The 19,198-nt window shown below is 40.5% G+C and overlaps 1 protein-coding gene across 1 annotated transcript in view; it reads right to left on the bottom strand.

The window, feature by feature from the left end:
* Positions 1-5,643: 5,643 nt before the first annotated feature.
* LOC125302613 (ATR interacting protein) overlaps positions 5,644-19,198 on the bottom strand; it is a 38,497-nt gene continuing 24,942 nt past the window's right edge. The window contains exons 11-13 of the mRNA XM_048255896.1: positions 7,375-7,461; positions 6,068-6,326; positions 5,644-5,925 (exon numbers count right to left, since the gene is read on the bottom strand). Coding sequence (XP_048111853.1) covers positions 5,852-5,925; positions 6,068-6,326; positions 7,375-7,461 — 420 coding nt within the window. The 3' untranslated portion in view covers positions 5,644-5,851. The remainder of the gene's footprint in view (positions 5,926-6,067; positions 6,327-7,374; positions 7,462-19,198) is intronic.

The following is a 19,198-nucleotide window of genomic DNA, read 5'->3' as shown; positions in this document are numbered from 1 at the left end:
GAAACAGGCTGTACCTCCATGTATTTTAATTAAATGCACAAATATTTGTGTTTAAACAATCATCTATGGAGGTGAGACATGGAAAAACAGTTTTAGGAAGATGAAAATACATTTGGGCCCACCAGGTAGGGGGTTGAGTTTTCCCATGTTATCCTATGGAGACTGACGGCCGATGGGTTGTTAAGCCTACTTATTTGGATGTGCAGTGGCCTAACCCACGTAAAAACCTAGTGAAACGACATTTTCAACAATATAAACATGATATAAATTAGAAAGCTTACCATTCTAGCTATAAACATGGCAGAATCATCCACAGGACATGATATTTCAAAAAACGCTTCATACACGCTTCACGATGATGGCAATGAATTGTTAACAGACATGCACGAAGACGTATAGCCCTGCAACAATCTATCTAAAATAACACCTTTTGGGAGTACCATTCATGATATGTAGTAACATTTTGAAGTTGTGGGACGTTTATATGGCTTAAACTGTATGTTTTATTCGTCCCCTTATCAGGGGCAGATCTAGAGATTTTTTCCTGGGGTGGCATGAGGTTCCAGGAGGGGGGCCATGGACATTATTCAAAACTTAAAATTCTACGGATTTCATTGAATATGTTTTGTTCTCTACATTACATTACACGAGGTGGGAGGCAAATCGGAGATGTAGCTGGCGTTTTGGATGATGTGGGTCTTAATATGTGAATTTCTTTCTCTGTGTAATCACTATACAGTCTGTGTAGTCTGTACTTAAATTATACAGTGTCAAAAAGCAATTCTAGGGGGGTTTGGAGGTATGTTCCCCCAGAGAATTCTTTTAAAAAATGACCCCTTATGGATACATTTATAAAATAAGCCATAAATAGATTTAGGTTATATGGATTGAAACAAGATTCTGATGATTTGGGGGTATTTTTAAAACATGACCCCTCAAATGATGTCTTCTAGTGAGTTTTGAGGGAATATGGACAAATTTAGTCATACAAAATAAGCCATCGGTAGATAAAAAAAAAAAGAATATTAATATCCAACACTATCTAACTGCCTTTTCCAAGTATGTAGTCTAAATTACTGAAACAATTTGTGAAATAAGATACCAGAGACACTAGGCAAATATTTATAGGCCTGTCATGCAGTTGGTAGCACCATTCATAGGTTAGGCTATTGCAAGGCTTAAAGCAAGGACATTTTCTGTGCCTTTAAGTTAGGCTATTATTTTTATTATATAGATATTATAATATTATGATATCAAATAATGTTTTTGCTCAGAACGAACCTAAATGGAAATCAGTCCCCCTCAGTCCCTGATCTTTAGTGCCAAATGTTACGTTTTGCCATTCACAATTTAGGCTACTCACTCACAAAGTGGTGAATAAGGAAGTACATGTATACTGTATATTAAAACGACCTCAAACACAAGTGAACAAGCAACATGTTAATTTCTTGAGGACACAAACTCCTGTGCCGTCCTCAGCTTGTTGGTTCATCTACCAGCAAATGATTGAAATCTATCACCCAATGAAACTGGATGATTTAACTGGAATCTAAGCTATTACATCTCATGCACAACGCTTCATATGTGATGTGCTTTCAAACGTCTAGTCTAGTAGCCTACTCTGAGTAGGGTTTGTTTGAAAATAGTAGGCTACTTTTACTTATTGTGATTGAGTAGAAATTCAGTCATGTAACTGTAGGCTATTTTACTTGTGTAGATTGATTCACACAATATATATGAAAAGAAAGGGTAAAAAAACGCAACCGCCACCAGCTTGACACCGATTAGATATTCTAGTTTGATTTGACATGTCGACCAAATTTGGATAGTCATAGATGCTGGGAAAGTGGATGCATGACAATTTTGAGAACCCGTGTTGAATTATCACGTGAATGGGTTGACATTGACAGCAGTATTTAGGCTACAATCAAATGTTATAAACTAGCGACAGACACAAATAGACTTTAAACGTTAAGCTACGCATGAGCATGCCCTTATTATCTGACCTGACCATCATCAAAAAATTCGATGAGACAAAGTCTTGCGGATGTAAATGACGTAGACTAACAGTGAGGTTGTTGCCGGTGTTACCAAATATACGGTTTCTGAGATTCTGAGTTTCCAGGGCGGAGTTTAGCGTGAATATTTATGAACGGAGGATGTCGTGCGCGAGTGCCTAGACGCCCATTGCTGAAGCGTGAATGAAATGGAACTGAAAATGTTGTCAAAGAAAGTAGAAGACCACGGCCTTTTAACACGTTTTTGGATGTTGTCATGTGTTATTAATGGAAAGTATGACTATGTTGTGTTCGAGTTTAGATGCAATTTGGCGTTAATGTTGTTATCTTGTGTCGCAGCCAGTCAAACAAAACTTTGTGTCAGATTCAGTGGGTCGCTTACCATTAAGGATATTGGCGATTTTTACACAGTAGGCCTTGATGGTAGTCTTAGCCTAGCTAGGCTATTATGTTTTTTTTATCGTTTTGATTGTAGCCTAGGCTCTGTGCATCTGTAGTGACATGTTAGCCCAGGCAGCAACATAGCCTACAACACAAATGTCTGTGCAATAAATAGCATGTTATACATGCCTGTGTGTGTCCTAACTCTGAACAAATGGCATCCTGTCATTGCTCGCATGCACATGTGATATGTTATTCTGAGACATAATATAGGAATTACTACACATAACTAAACACACAAAAAGTTGTGAAAACAATTTATTGTATTAGTTATTTACAACCAGGGCATATAAACTGTCCTTCAGTGTCAGGCCAGTTTACACATTCAGTGGTAGGCCTGACAGCCCTGGCAGCAATCACATTTTATCTTCAAGACAAAAAACATTGAGTTAAGCTTAATACTGATGTCAAGCCAAAGTTGTAAAAATATATATATTACCATACCAAAAAACCCACAGAGTATTGTGTGCAAGGATAAGGATATACAAAATAAAGTTTGGGTAATCAGCCTTCAAAGGACAGAAATGGGGTGCCCTGTCTATCTATTGTAGAGCAGTTTATTCTTTTCTATTTTAATTTTACATAGTAAGAGGGAGTCTGGCCAAGTTAGCCTAATAGTCTTAGGGAATAGAACATAACAGCAGATTTGGTCGAAAATGTAAATTAATAGGCATGCATATAGAACAGCAAGATATGAGCCTGTCTGGCATCAAATACACGAGTGGAGTGGTGTGTTTCTCTGTTCCTACCTCAACAGTAAACTTTCAAAGCGATAAGACCTGCTCAAAATGCCATTAACTAAGAGTTCATGGGCTTTCAAAATGATTTTGGAAACGTTATTTTAAGGTAAAAACTCCTCTGGGGTCCTTTATGCATCACATGACTAATTTGGGGTTTGAAGGGCCAGATTACTTCCTGTTATAATCAGCCCATATGTAGTCATTCACCTCAATCTGATGACTGATGAACTTTACCTTATAGCCCCCCCCCCCCATATCATCCTCATTGAGCACATAGGTTCTTGTAAAGTACTACTTAATTTGTAACCATTAGCCATTCATACCCATTCACCACACCATAACCCATTCATCTTGTGTACTGTATCTGAAGGACTTCTCTTACAGAAGGCATCATCCATGTAAAGCTAGACAGTACTTGTAAGGTAATAAAGCATATTGACTTAATGCAGTTATGACCATTATGGATAAACATAACCAACATACTGTAAGTGCATGGCCCATATTAATGCCCTGCTTCCCTAATGGTACAATAACAACATGATTGTATAAAACAAGTTTTATTATTTCACAAGACTCCAAGATATCAGAATGTCCAATAAAGCATTTTTGGCAACAGAGGTAGCTAGCTGGGCATTGTAATGCAGCACAAGTAAATTTGTCAAACTAGGCTAACATGTTTGTGTAGGCAAGCATGCATGACCAAACCTCGAAACTCATTGGACATCACACACAAAAACAGATGATGTACTAACACTTTCAAGACATCTACCATGATGTCCCACTGACATTACAACCTTAAGTGCTAAATAGCCCATTTAAACAGGACTAAATGAAAGTAATGACAATTTGATAGGCTGTAGGCTAGCCTGTCAAAGCTACACAAGATCAAAACATAGACGCCAAATTGCCTAATCGTACACTTACTCGACCACCAGTGGTCGTCGAAATTGTCACGTTTTTCCACAATATCCCATATCAACATTTAAAAACGATTTAAAATTGCTGTAGTCTCCTAGCTTCTTTATCAACATTTTCAGTTCCATTTGAGTCACGCTTCATGAATGCTCTCTAGGCGCGCGCGCACGTCAACCTCCGTTTATAAATATTCACGCTAAACTCCACCCGACTCCACCCATGGAAACTCAGAATCTCAGAAACCGTATATCTGGTAACACCGGGTTAACTGATGGACTGACTATGGGTCTGATTATGGACTTTTTCGACTTGGTGGTCAAACTTACCACTTCGTTGTAGGCCTACAGACAGTTGACACATAGTTGCATGCACTGTGCAATCTGCTGCCAATGGTGAAATTTCGCGGGGGTCACTGCGCTGATGGTGATGGGTGAAACCATTGTGAGGGGGCGGGGGATTCTATATCGGCGATTTCTGTTTGAGAGGAGTTTGGTGCGGGTTTCACACCTTCTCACAGTCCAACATGTATGAACATAAAATATACTTAAAAAAAAATATTATCTGATTTATAAATGGGGTGGCAATAGGGGTGGCAAGACTGTGTCCCAGGGGTGGCAGTTGCCACCCCGTAGATCCGCGCATGCCCCTTATGTTGTTTCAACTGTCCCGACCAGGAGGGACGAATGAAACAAAACGCACGTCCCACTTTTGCTGTAATAATTCCTGAACAGTTTTGTTCAAAGCTGAAAATGCATGTGTATTTGACAGAGGACAGATGTAGCTTACTAGTGACCAAATATTAGCTTTCAGTGTGGTACGATCGCTTTGTAAATTACGTTTAATTAAAAAGTGTTTCAACTGTCCCGGCTCTCCCCTACTATATACTATACTACTTACGGCACCGACAATCAAAAAATCCAGTGGAAACTAGGTGGCAGAAGTGTGTAGGCCAATCGGCCCACCATTTTTTTCTACTTCGCTACCTACAGATGTTTTACAGGTATGATATTTCGAAACGCCATGTTATTTCCCATAGACAATCGACGTCCGGAAGTTGGATGGATACGGAAGTTACGGAGGCGGGACTTATTCTGGAGAGGTCTATACCATCATGATCATGAGTTTAGCTTTTATTTGGCCTGTAAGGCCTATTTTCCTTATCTAAAGTGAGGGGTATGATTGCGGTCTCTTCAAAACTGCGGGTGTCATATCCTCCCGTGTCCCCCGGTGTGCCTGTATCTCCTTACTGAGGAGATAGAACGTCCACAGCGCTCGCGATTTCACAGACATAATATATTTGCAAATAATCATTGATTAATCATAAAATTCAAATAAAACATATCAAACTAAGAAATTTGATTGGTCTAACATGTACAGAATATCATAAGAACATTGTGAATAGCTAAAACACAAAGCACTTTGGTCATTGTAGTGACATGGGAAACCATAGACTGATATACAGTCTATGTGGGAAACAGATTTTACAGGAGCTTACTGGTGGTGGTTTTATGAAAAGAGGACACATTTGATTTTGGGTTAAGTTTTTCTTTAATCATATATGGCAGCATAAGAGTTACACTTGTGAAAAAAATGTGACAATGAAGATTTCAAATTAAAGCCAAAAAAAAAAAAAAGATACTGAAGTAGGAAAAGTTCATGACAAATATAAGTATGACATTCTAGAGAAATGTTCACAGATCGGATCAAATACCAATCCCTTAATGAAGACTTAGGTCATCAAAACCCGGCATCAACATCCATGTCTTCAACATTCTCTGCCACAGAGCGGCAGATTTCATCCAGAGCTAGTTCTACAAGTATGGAGAAATATAAATATATTTATTGTTTATTGAGAAGTAAAATGCTGAAGGAAACATACATGAATACAAGACTTTCTGATGCAGTCCAGTGCAAACATATATTTATTTTATATTTTTTAAAAAGAGGGCTAACCTTCACTCTCTGTGAGGTTGGGGATTGTGCGGAAGGTGTCCCGGATGGCAGGTATCATCTTCTCATACATGTGCAGCACATCCAGACAGTGGTCAGAGAAGTTGGAGTCGTTTTGCAGCAGCCAATAGAGCAACATGAGCGCCTCCCTGAGTAGAATCACGCCTGGCCCTTCCCAGTTCCCCCGCTGGCCGAGATGCCACTCAGCACTATGCATACTCAGCCACTGTCTATGCAACAGCACCACCAGTGTTCGCACCACCTGCTCACACATGGACAACAGGATTAACACATTTAAGGGCCAACTTTGCCCAAAACATACCCAAATCTTGCAACAAATGAATGAGTTATAGCCTTATGTGAATATATTGACAGGTGGGAATCTGCCATCCCAAACCACTGTTGTATTTGTCTTGCGTAGCTTTGCAAATTCAACCCCCCTGAAAGATGTGAACATGTAAACACATGTAATGTAATATAATGTAATGCAGGGGCGCCTGCAGGAATTAATGATATGGTACGCTGTGACTCTGAACACTGTGGGGAAGGCACCCTTTTTATAGAGATGTCTAACATGGATTTGAAGAGGTCCTCCTTTAAAAGGTAACTTTTCCCATAGTTCAGGACTTTGACTTCATCTTTACTTCCCTTTCATTTCTTCACTTTCCCATTATCCCATCTATCTCCCTCCAACATTTTCCTGACTCTTTTCGTATTTCTCTTTACTCTTGTTTCATCTCATCTCATCCACGGAGAGGTCCCAGTGCGCCTGCACAAGAGCAGCCATGCAAAATACTGGGTCCGGGAGAAGCCAAGGATCCTTGCAAGATTGTACAGCGTGACATGAACATTTTCTATCCCTTCATTTCCTTAAACTCTTTTTCCAATGTGTTAGTACTTTGGTCATTTGGGTCAGCTTATCGTGCCTCCTCCTTTTATTCTGAAATCAATATTTATCCTATATAAACCTTTCACTCTATGATACCATATTCTAACCATATTCTCTGGCGTTCTGATTCCCATTTATACGAGGTCCCTGCCACCTATAATAATTGAAGACTGTAGGTTTTAACATCACGATTAGAAGAACTGAATGGAGAAACAACTGACGTCTAACAAATTATTATGTTACCTGCAGGGGGCAGTACAGTGCACTGCACGTGGCATTTATACAACAGCTACACTACTTCAGAAGGTTTGCTAAAACACCAATTCCATTTACTAATTATTATGTCATCAATTAGGTATGTAGGGGTGTAGAACTTCCTTTTCAGAAACACCTAAATATACAATATCAGTTTCACATGTACCTCACTGTTGCACTGACAAGATTTCTCAATAAAGGTGGTCCATAGGGTGGCCCTCTGGGTGAAGAGCCTGGATAAAAACCGGATCACCTGTCAAAGAAATCTATTTATCATACCCATTTAAACAAAATACATCGTCCAAACAAAATGCACCTCAGTTCCGTACTTTGTCAAATTAAGGCGAGACACGGCAGGTGAAAACATCGTTTTTTCATGCACTGGTCAATTTCGAGATTTTGAGCTAGTTTGTCACCTTGACATGTATTCTATCACACTACTACAACAAAAAAGTTAGATTTACACATTAAGGTGTTTATTTCATTATATTGTGTCTACTCGCGCCTGTATATTTCCCCTAAATTCAGCAAAAGTTAGCATTCTAACCTTGCATGCACTCCCGCGACCGTGATCCAAAACATTTCATGTGTAGTATCGTTGGAAAGCTCTGTTTTTCCTGTATCACACTACAGTGGGCATCGCTTTCAAATGGCCACTTCAGTCGCGCATTACGAGGCGTGAAGCTGCGTGAAGCTTTAGTACCACTTTCAGCCACTGTGCGTCGCTCTGCCACTGTACATCGCTCTGCCACTGTACATCGCTCTGCCTGCCGCCCCTTCTGAAAAAGCTCGATTTACCTCGATTTAGGCTACTTGGGTATGGCTTAAGGCTTGACTACACGGTGGTAACGAAAACGAAATCGAAATTTGCTGTCTACATTATTGTCAGTGTTGGGGTAACGCAACTATGCAAATCAAAACAGTGGTGTGATAATTGAGCCAGTAGAGAAATAACTGTTCAGAATTAATCTGTAGCCTTGGGTAGGCTTCTGCGACGCTTTTAACAGGCTACGCTTATAGAGGCTTAGACAACTATGACCCACGCTTTGGTTTCAGAAATTAATTTGCCCTACTTCTTGACTGCAATGTAGTCAATTGACTGCTTGACATGTCATTTTTATTTTTCTGTACAATAAACAAATACATCTGCTTTATGCCGCAGAATTACATTCATATTTGGAACTTACATAGTCCAATGCATCGTTACACCACGCTAGTGTTTCCAAAACCATAGTAGCAACGAACGCGAAGAACCACTATCGTAAAGTTGTGTAGTTACAACCACACCTCTCGACCTGTGGTAGAATGCAAGTAGAAGCATAGTTCCAGGGATCTTCATGTCAAAGACGTCACTGACGCCAGTTATTTGTTTGCAAATTAATAATTATAAATATATTTAGGTTTCTAATTGATATTTACACTTCTAACCACCATACATCCATATTTTAAAATGCCCAAGGCAGAAAATACATAAATTAAAAGTCAATTTGCAGCCATGTGCACGTAAGTAAAAGTCACACACCTGCAGATAATATTTTTGACGAGTCAGCTGAGAATATGTAGCCTTTGATTTTCATGGAGGGGGGTCCTTGTTAGTTTACGCAAACCAAGCCAAGAAGGCTGATGCTGATTTTGATAATATGATCTGCACAAAAGGTAAACAACAATGTCAATATTGTTGTCAAAATCTTAACCCAGATTCGAACTCTTGGACAGGGGACTGGTAACTGCTGTGCAACGGCGGCTGTCACCTGCCGGCCTTAACGCAATGCGCCACAGAAGTATGTGCAGATGCCCGTTCACGTGCTACTAAACGTCATTAACCACCTTAGTCCAGACTACTGAAGTTTGGAAATTATCATGGTCCAAACTTACAGTACTATGTAAGTACAACAGTTTTGGGAAACAGTCGTAACTTACATGTTGGTTAGTTGAACGATGCATCCTGTTAGTAAAAAGCTAACCTCCGTACGGGTTGTTCCCGTAGTTGTACGGGAAACGCACCCCAGATCAGCTTGTAGGCCATTAGCGATCTGTTTATTTTATTTTAAGAAGCCTACACAGTAGATCACATGCCACATTCTCATTTTCAACAAACAGATGCAATCGCCATTGGTCAAGTATTGAGTATAAAGCAATTAAGATAGTACCCTTTACAAAAAGTACTTCATATCATCATAAAAATTTGTTTGCAACTTGACAAAACACTGGATTAAATATTGTAGGCACAGGAGAAAACTTGTACATCCATTGGCCCGTGGGGAGATCACATGCCAGTTGCCTCTCCCTTCAGTGCTATGACTCGTTCGGCTGTGAGCTTGTTTCGCCAAAAAAACTCTATTGCAAATATCAATGCGTCTTTGTTCATGGGTTTGGCCTCACAGCAGAGGCTTAGACAACTATGACCCACGTTTTGGTTTCGTAATTTGCCCTACTTATTGACTGCAGAACAGGCACATTTTGGAGAGAATAGAGAATGTACGCACGCAAGAATCTGTAGGCTATTTGTGGCTGGTTACCAGCAAACAATGTTTAATGCATTAACTCAAGACATCAAACATTTTCTAAACAATACAAACAGAAAGGATGCAGCAGGCAGCAAATGTAGAAGAGTCATTTCCAGTGGAAGAACAAAATGCTGAATGAAGCCCAAAGATATGAAGGCATATCTGGCAAGTTGTTATTTTTTGAAGACGTAAATTGTTGGGCTATAGGCCAAGTTTGCAAGAAGGAGACATAAAGCGTGAGCATGCCACACTATCCACAGCTGTGGTAGCAGGGGTAGGAGGATTACTGTTAGTGCAGGATTTATATAAAATTCTTCAACAGAAGGCCGGCCTCGAATGCAGGCTTGCCCAAAAAAAAGGCCTGTGGTTTGCGCAGCCTACAGTAAGTAGGTCTTAGTGAGTTAGGAGTCCTCTAGACTTCTTTTAAGCTGTCTCAGAGGTGGAAAGTTGCATTCGTTGGGGGCAGGGCCAGATTAACAATTCATAGACCCTTGGGAACAAATGTTTGATGGCCCCCCCTGCCCCCCAGCCAACGTGAATCGGGCGGTCAGTTAATAGGCCTACAGTATATCGTGAAGATTTGTATTGCCATTGAAGGCACGAGCGCATCTGTGAGGCCAAGCCTCACCAAGTAGCCCATTTGTTTACAACTAACATTACATTTAATTAAACTGCTTATAGGTTATGCCGAAATAGTTTCAACATTTTGAATATCAGTGACGGGTGAATTAGGAAAAGCCTTATGGCTGAAAGCTGCTTTGGATCCCCCCTGTCAAGCAATAACCATACAAAAAGTTAAAAACAGATGACATGATGCTGCCACTGACATAATGCTAAATAATATAGCCTAGATATTCCAATATATTCAATACATGTGTTTATTTTAGAGGGGATATTCAACGCCATTTTTGAGCAATTTTGACAGCCCTAGTCCACTGTAGGCTACGCCAATCGCCTATTAACACCTTCCACCTAACCCCGTGAGTGGGGGTCGCTATAATGCGTGTGAAATAGCACCATTGAGTAGCCTATGCTAAATAGCCTTAAAATCGCTCCGTGTTGTGTGCCTTCTGGTTTCTCCACCTACTGGTTTCCTTTGCGCTGTGCATGCGCTGCAGCAGTTGTCAGACATTCACAAACAAGTTGTTTTAGGCGGTTTGAAGTCGCCATATGCCATGAGCCGGGCTACATTACAGCCACTGGACAAAAGACATGTAAAAAAATTTTTTTGAAAACTAGCATTAAACTGGATTCGATCCCGAAAAGCAACACACGCTGACTCTCTCTCCAATCGCGGATTCCCTACTCTTTGAGCCAACTAATATGTTACGCGAATCAATTAACCATTGTAGGCTACCATTAATTAATAATGTAGGCAACACCCAGGTAACATGTTGTCCAGGCTATCTGAAACAAGGGGTTGCCTCTCATCTACAACAACTGGTTACCTTGGGCTGCTACAGTCGTCAGTGCACTGTGCACAGTAGGCCTATGCTACTCTTTGTGGTTGATCAACTAAAAATAAAAGATGTATTTGGTGATGACGTCATTGTAGGCCTAGTAGACCTAAATTCTGAGAAATTAAATGGTACGAGAAACGATCTACATAGCGCACCAGACCGCGATGTTTTCAAGGGTTGAATGAAGGGAGTTTGCAAAAATTAGTGTCAATAAACATTCTTAATTTTTGAATGTCTTTGTCAGGGAACATCTGAGTTTTAAAAACCATAGGCCTGGTAGTCGCTCAGACAAGGAGTTATAAGATAAAGGCAATACCATTTGTGTCACCTAATGCAGTTCAGTGAATTAGCAAGATACCATCAGAAGCCAACAATCATAAAGCACACCTGTGTCTACAAGCTCTCTCCCCGCATGAAGCTGTCTGCGTGTTGTAGGCTAGATTTGGCGCGAAGTTCTTTCTATCTGCTTTACTTTTTGTGAGTTGGCGACCACCTAGGCTATGTTATAGACGCGTTCTATGAGGTACCAGTGTTTAGCTGTGTCACAAAACAATAAGCTTTGTCAGACTACTTTTAAAATGATATTCAGGGCTATATACATTTTAAACATTCGGGGCTGAAGACCCGACAAAGCCTTGCGTTAATTCTTCAGGTAGGAAATGTCAGGAATTTTCATACGAGAGACGCTCTCATTGGTGGTTAGTATATGGAGTAGGGGATTGACAGCAACATACACTGTAGCCAATCACATTATGAGAGATGCTGAATTTAACATTAACTGCGATGTTTGATTTTAAATTAATGTAAATTTAGCCGGGACTGTAAGCTGGCACACGTGGGTGCTCGATGTTTTCAGTGGGTGCCCGAGAGACGGAGCACCTACGGTATGGGTGTCCATTACAAACAAACATGCAATGTGAACGTCTGGGATTGGGGAGAGCACTAAATGCTCTTCTGAATAAGCACGAAGTCAAGCCTTTAAATGAAAAACACTCTTTAATAGGGGTGTAACGGTACACAGAAGTCACGGTTCGGTTCATACCTCGGTTCGGACATCACGGTTCGGTACGAATTCGGTACAATGGAGGGAAAAGCAAAACAAAAATGCAGAAAGCATTTTTTTTTTTGTACATGTCTCAGGCTGTACCACCTAGTGTCATACAGTCTCTTCCCTGAGCTATCTGCAACAGCCTGAAGTGTGTAAGATGTAGGCTAAACAGTGCAATAAGTACCCAGACTCCATCTGTAACTTGTAAAATAAGACAATCAGCTATAAAACTGAAAATAGGCCTACAGCATCTCTTATTTCTGAAAGTGCAAATTACATAGAAAAATGATTTAAAAAAAAATCCACTTAAGCAAGACCTTCAAAATCTGTGTTTAGTTGTATATGGAAGGGTCTACAATTTGCCTCAATATTTTTCTATTGTGTGTAAAGTAATAATCTAGCCTACTAACTGTGAAAATATCACACTATTTTGCCTTTTTTAAAAAAACGAAATTGCTCCTTTCATTTCATAAACAGACTACAACTAGAAGTCACGTGACTTTGCCCTTTGACGTTAACTCACCGGAGCATGGTTTGTTTATTAGCCTGGTTAGCGTTGTTATTTTACTGTCTATGCACTTAACACTACCAGCTCCTCATGTGAGAAGTTACAAGTTACCCCAACATAAAGGTAATTACCACGCGATTTACATAGCTTTCTGTCATTACGAAATCATTTAATTTAAGCCATAGGTTTTGGCCCTATTTGTATGTGTATTTAAAGTCTGCTGAAGCGCAGGGGAAGTTGTTTTTTTCCCCTCGTTTCAGTGATTGGTAGCCTACAACATCTGGGTGATGGCTTCGAATATGTGTAGCATTTTTTCCACTCACATACCCAACAACTGCTGAACAACGCCGACACACAGTTTCATCTTATCCACCACTCTTTCGCATGTACAGTGGGCAGTGCTTCGACTTGGCCAGCTTTGTATTTTTCCAGTGAGACGCTGCAATAACCCAAACAACCGGTAGATGGCTCAAGTGAGCAGGGTGTCTCATAAAAAGAAATGGAGCCTGGAAAACCCTACACAGACTTCACTACAGACTTTAGCAGACTGGTTTAGAAATGTAATGTAATAGCCAGAAATATGCCTGCCCTGCCCTAATAAAGAAATATTTGGTTAACTGCGAGTGTGAATCCCGCTTGCAGCCAGAGAGACGAGGACAAATTAAACATTCTGGTTTTCTCCGAAAGTGCAACGATGATAGACAGACATCATTTGGACAAAATATAGAGTATTAACCTCCGTTGCTTAGCCAAATGCCTTCCTGTTACGTCCTGTTATCACGGAGTTACAGGCGATAAACGATTTTTGATGGTCACAAGTTTACTTCATTAGGGACTGTTCGTTATTTATTTAAGGGGCTACCGGAGGAGTTTTGGGAGCATTAGTCCAAAAAGACGTGACCCTCCCCTCGCCAGCAATACATTTTTCTATGACCCTCCAAAGTGATTATGAAAAATCACTGTCAACTTTTTCCGGTTTATCGCCTACTGTATTTTAACGTTTTCACATATTTGGCCATAAGCCGTTTATCATAGGCTATCACGAAACCAAACTACAAAGGCTAACATTTTAACAGGGGAATTAATTGGGCATGAATCATGCTGAACGCTATTTCGCTACCTTAGAATAATAAGGTTCTATCTGCGCTTTTGAGTAGGTACAACCGGGACGATTGAAACGGGATGAATGAAACATTCGGTTTTCTCCGAAAGTGCAACGATGATAGACAGTCACCATTTGGACAAAACATGGAGCATATTAACCTCCGTTGCTCAGCCAAATGCCTTCCTGTTACGTCCCTGGTATCACGGAGTTAAGCGATAGTTTTTTTTTGATGGTCACAAGTTTACTTCATTAGCGGTTTATTTTTTTGGATTATTAAAGAGTGTTTTTCATTTAAAGGTTTGACTGCGTGTTTATTCAGTAGAGCATTTAGTGCTCTCCCAAATCCCAGACGCTCACATTGCATGTTTGTTTGTAATGGATGCAACCGCCAGATAGGCCATCGTTTGACAATGAGTTGTTAACAGAACCAAGACATATAGCCCAGCAGCAATCTAGGGACTGATCGTTATTTATTGAAGGGGCCACCGGAGAAATTTTGAGTGCTTCAGTTGGAAGTTGCATGACCCTCTCTTGCCTGCTAGAAATTGTTCAATGACCCTCCGACAGAATTGTTAAAAAAAGACATGACCCTCCCCTGCCCATTGTCTTCCGCCCAGCACACAGCCACACACTTTGTGATATCGTTCTTAAATCAATCTTTCCCGTGAGCTTGCATGCTACCAGTCCTTTTCAAATGTGTTGCGCCTGTTTGCACAATTTCACAAATAATCATATGTGATTAATAGCATGACAAATAATCCCTGTGCACGGGGACCCAAACAATGCATGCCAACTTTTTCCGTGTTTATCCGTGATTTCAACTTTCCCCGCTGTCTTGCCGCTTTAAATGTTTTCCGTAGAATATCTCATATTTTAATACTCTCATAACAGCCCTGCCATCGGGCCTGTCTCTGTGTTGCCCTGTTGCTACCCCTTTGCCCTTCCAACGAAACAGATGTCTTCAAATCATCGTTTTCCTTGCTTGAAGGCGAACTTAGAGTGATGTTAACCTATTTAAGTTTAACGCCAACGATTGTCGTGGAGAGCACGATTCATTGGCTTGCATGTTCGGCCTTATGTCTACGTGCGCACCTGAGGCTACTCAGCTGCAAGAGAAATAATTTCCCCTGTTTGTATGTTCACTGCAAGTTGGCCTACCATAACTTACCAACTCTGTACTGTAGACTGGCTATTTATATTTTTCTGTGAAATAAGCAAATGTATTTGTTCAACTTTATGAAGCAGAATTACGCATAGGGTACTTGGAACATAATACATTTGACAAAGGACAGATGAATGTTGCTAATGACAAAATATTAACTTTCAGTGTTTTACGATGTCTTTGTCATGGGGAAGTGTTTTTCCCCATGCATTTATTCTAGGTTACTGTCAGTGACTGCCGTGAGAGAAGCGGGTTCTGTGTTTCGTTCATGTCAGTGACTGACGCGAGAGAAGTGGGGTCTGTGTTGTGTTGTGTTGCGTTGCGTTAATTTATTTTCATTGGGCATTCCGTGCCGTGCCGTCCACAGCTCTTCAGTTCTGACAAAGCCAAAATTACTCCTTTTGAAACAATGAGTGCAGGAAGCGCGTTTGTATGGTTATATTGCTTGACGAGGGGGGGCAAGCAGCTTTCCCAAGCAGGTCCCAAGCAGCTTTCAGCCATAAGGCTACTTTGAGAACATTTCAATTCACCCGACACTAATATTCAAAATGTTGAAAACTATTTCGGCATAGCCTTTAAAGCAGTTTAATTAAATAGAATGTTAGTTGTAAACAAACGAGCTACTTGGTGAGGCTTGGCCTCACAGATGCTCTCGTGCCTTAGATGGCAGGAAAAAATCTTCACGATAGGCCTATTAACTAACCACCCGATTCACGTTGGCTGGGGGGAAGGGGGGCCATCAGACAATTGTGCCCAGTTAATCCGGCCCTTCCCCCCAAAAATCACACCTTCCCACCTCTGACAGCTTAAAAGAAGTCAAGAGGACTCCTTACTCACAGACCTATTCACAAACCTGCAGTTTTGAAATCCTATGCAGCTACAGGAGCTTCCAATCGCGAGGAAGCAATTTTGCATTGTGCCAACAACAACCAAAACTAGGCTAATCATTGTCAACATGTAAATTAAATGTAACATTATTGTGAATCAAATTAAAATGTTCTCTTTTTTTTTGCACGTAGGCATAGTAACATAATAATTTAATAATGTTACAAAGATACTACATCAATCCATTATGTTTCATTGGGCTGCTATTTGTTTTGCCTTGATTCATTTAGGCTAGGCCTTTTTTATTCAGGGGCAGATTCACAAAGAATTTTAAGGCTAAAAGTAGCTCCTAACTGGCGAATTTAGGATTTATGTTGCAAAGGTAGGCTACTGCATCAATCCATAGGCCTATGTTTCATTAGGCTACTAAGCTATTTGTTTTGCCTTACTCTTTATTCATTTAGGCTAGGCCTTTTTATTCAGTAATTAATCATCTTCCGTCCTTCAAGACTACTTGTGTAGCGCACATTCTCCCCACCTGTCACCTGTCAGTCATCATCGGAAGAGAGGTGTTTGGAATTCAGCGTTACAATCGTCCAGCCAATCAAGGTGGTCACTTCAGTCAAGCTCGTGCATGAGTAATGATGTCATCCATAGCCACGAAGACTCACTCCTAGTTTAGGAGTTGTCTGAAAGGCTTTGTGAATAACTTTTAAGAGAAAACTCCAATCTAAAATCTTTAAGTGCGATTTAGGAGTAGCCTACTCCTAGTAGTAAGATAAAAGCCTTTGTGAACAGCCTACGGCCCCAGTTATTCATCATCTTCCGTCCTTGTGTAGCGCGCCGCGCATTCTGAGACCTGTCACTCATCATCGTAAGGGGAGGTGTTTGGAATCATGCCCGCGTTACAATCATCAGCCAATCAGCCAATCAAGGTGGTCACGCTTGCCCATTTACATAAATTAATGGTCGAATATTACTGATGATCATTGTTATTTAAGAACATGCAGTGTGCGTAGGGTACCAAAAACATCTTGCTCGTAAAAAAGCATCATAACGCATTATTCTGGCGGGTCTGCTATTTACTGTAGGCCGCGCAAACCACATGCCTTTATTTTGGGCAAGCCTGCATTCATTCATTCATTCAACCTTTATTTATTCTCGAGGGTCATTGAGGGAAGCCCTCATTTTCAATGAAGCCGAAATTACAGAAGCCGAAGCAAAAGCGCCCACAAACAAGACAACATTCGAGGCCTTCTGTTGAAGAATTTTATATAAAGCCTGCGCTGACAGTAATCCTCCTGCCCCTGATAGGCCTACCACAGCTGTGGATAGTGTGGAATGTTCAAGTAATAACACAATCCAATGTGTGTCTCAATTGTCCCCCGCTGACCACCTCACACATTTCTCTAAATTTTGCAACGAACTTACATGACACAATGCCATAAAATATGCCAGTTTTAGGACACAGCATAATGTTTGTAATGATACCAGGCAGGCCAGGTATTGTCGAAGGTGCATGGTGAAGTGAAATTCTTACTTTGGAAAACAAACATTTGCCGATATCATCGCCGATCATCAGAATATTGCAACAGATTCTGTGTTCTGGACTGTAGGTAACTTGTTAAGCCAGTGGTTCTCAAACTTTTATTTCATTCCCCACTTTGATCAAGGGGCATGACTGATGATAGTGGAGATAACGTGTTATCCCGAGGCTTTTGCAAGTCAGCATCTTCGGACGGTAATCTATTAAAAATAGTTTTCGATGTCCCAAAACGGAGAGCCATACTTTATTGTTTTTAACGATCTCTATGCTACTCACAAAAAAATGTAGGCATGGGGACATGATTAAGTAGGTTATCCAACTGTCGTTGTGTTAAATTATTGTGATTACGAGCCAGTGGTTTTCAAACATTATCGTGACTCGGACATCTAACTAAATGCAACAGGCTCACATCGTCCTCGCATTAGCATAATGAGGACCAGTGTTTTGTCAAATTGCAAATAGCTATTCGTTTTAACTATTTTTTTTATGATAGTAGCCTACAAAAAAGCACTTCATACTATCTTAATCTTGGAATATAGGGAGGGAAGTGGCGTCTGCAGTCAGCCAAATATGAATGTGATTCTCGGTATAAAAGCAGATGTAATTGTTTATTGTACAGAAAAATAAAAATGACATGTCAAACAGTCAATTGACTACATTGCAGTCAATAAGTAGGGGCAAATTAATTTACTGAAAACCAAAACGTGGGTCATAGTCGTCTAAGCCTCTATTAGTAGCCTGTTAAAAAACGCCGCCAGATAGTATTAAATCGGCAACAACATTGTTTTCTGCAGAAGCCTACCCAAGGCTACAGATTAATTCTGAACAGTTATTTCTCTACTGGCTCAATTATCACACCACTGTTTTGATTTGCGTAACCCCAACACTGACAATAATGTAGACAGCAAATTTAGATTCGATTTTTGTAGTCAAGCCTTAAGCCATACCCAAGTAGCCTAAATCAAGGTAATGTTTAATTATGCATGATTTATTTTGTTATTGAATTAAGTAGGCTGGGATTACTCGGCAACAATTATGTAAGGGGCGGCAGGCAGAGCGTGTACAGTGGCAGAGCAACGCACAGTGGCTGAAAGTGGTACTAAAGCTTCCACGCAGCTTCACTCCGCGTAATGCGCGAATGAAGTGGTCATTTGAAAGCGATGCCCACTGTAGGCTACTAACGTTACTGTAACTGAAGTTCTCAAACTTGCGATCTTAAAGAGACCAGCGGATCCTCTAACTCTTGTGGGTCTAACCTTAGTGCTGCTAATGACTGACGGACTCGACCGACGACCTGACAAAAAAAAAACATAGGCGCCAATCAGCCAATAAAGGCGAGGCTACAGATTAGCGTTAGCGCCGCTAAAGAACTCCCGTAACTCTCGCTACTTAACAGTAATTGCACATGACATTAATTAATCCACCGCGAGTTTTATGTATTTTTTTACCGTGTATTCTCCATGTCAATTCATGCACCCGAACCGTGACGCCCGTACCGTTTCGGTTCAATACGAATAAATGAATCGTTACACCCCTACTCTTTAATAATAAAAAAAATAAACGCTAATGAAGTAAACTTGTGACCATCAAAAATCGTTTATCTCCTGTAACTCCGTGATAACAGGACGTAACAGGAAGGCATTTGGCTGAGCAACGGAGGTTAATATGCTCTATATTTTGTCCAAATGATGTCTGTCTATCATCGTTGCACTTCGGAGAAAACCAGAATGTTTAATTTGTCCTGCGTTTTCTTCTCACGGCTGCAAAGCGGGATTCACTTCGCCGTTAACCAAATATTTCTTTATTAGGGCAGGGCAGGCATATTTCTG

Source organism: Alosa alosa, chromosome 10, assembly GCF_017589495.1.
Source record: "Alosa alosa isolate M-15738 ecotype Scorff River chromosome 10, AALO_Geno_1.1, whole genome shotgun sequence".
Classification (NCBI taxonomy): Eukaryota; Metazoa; Chordata; class Actinopteri; order Clupeiformes; family Clupeidae; genus Alosa; species Alosa alosa.
Note: the sequence above shows the minus strand (reverse complement) of the source record. Positions and strands in the feature narration are given on the sequence as shown.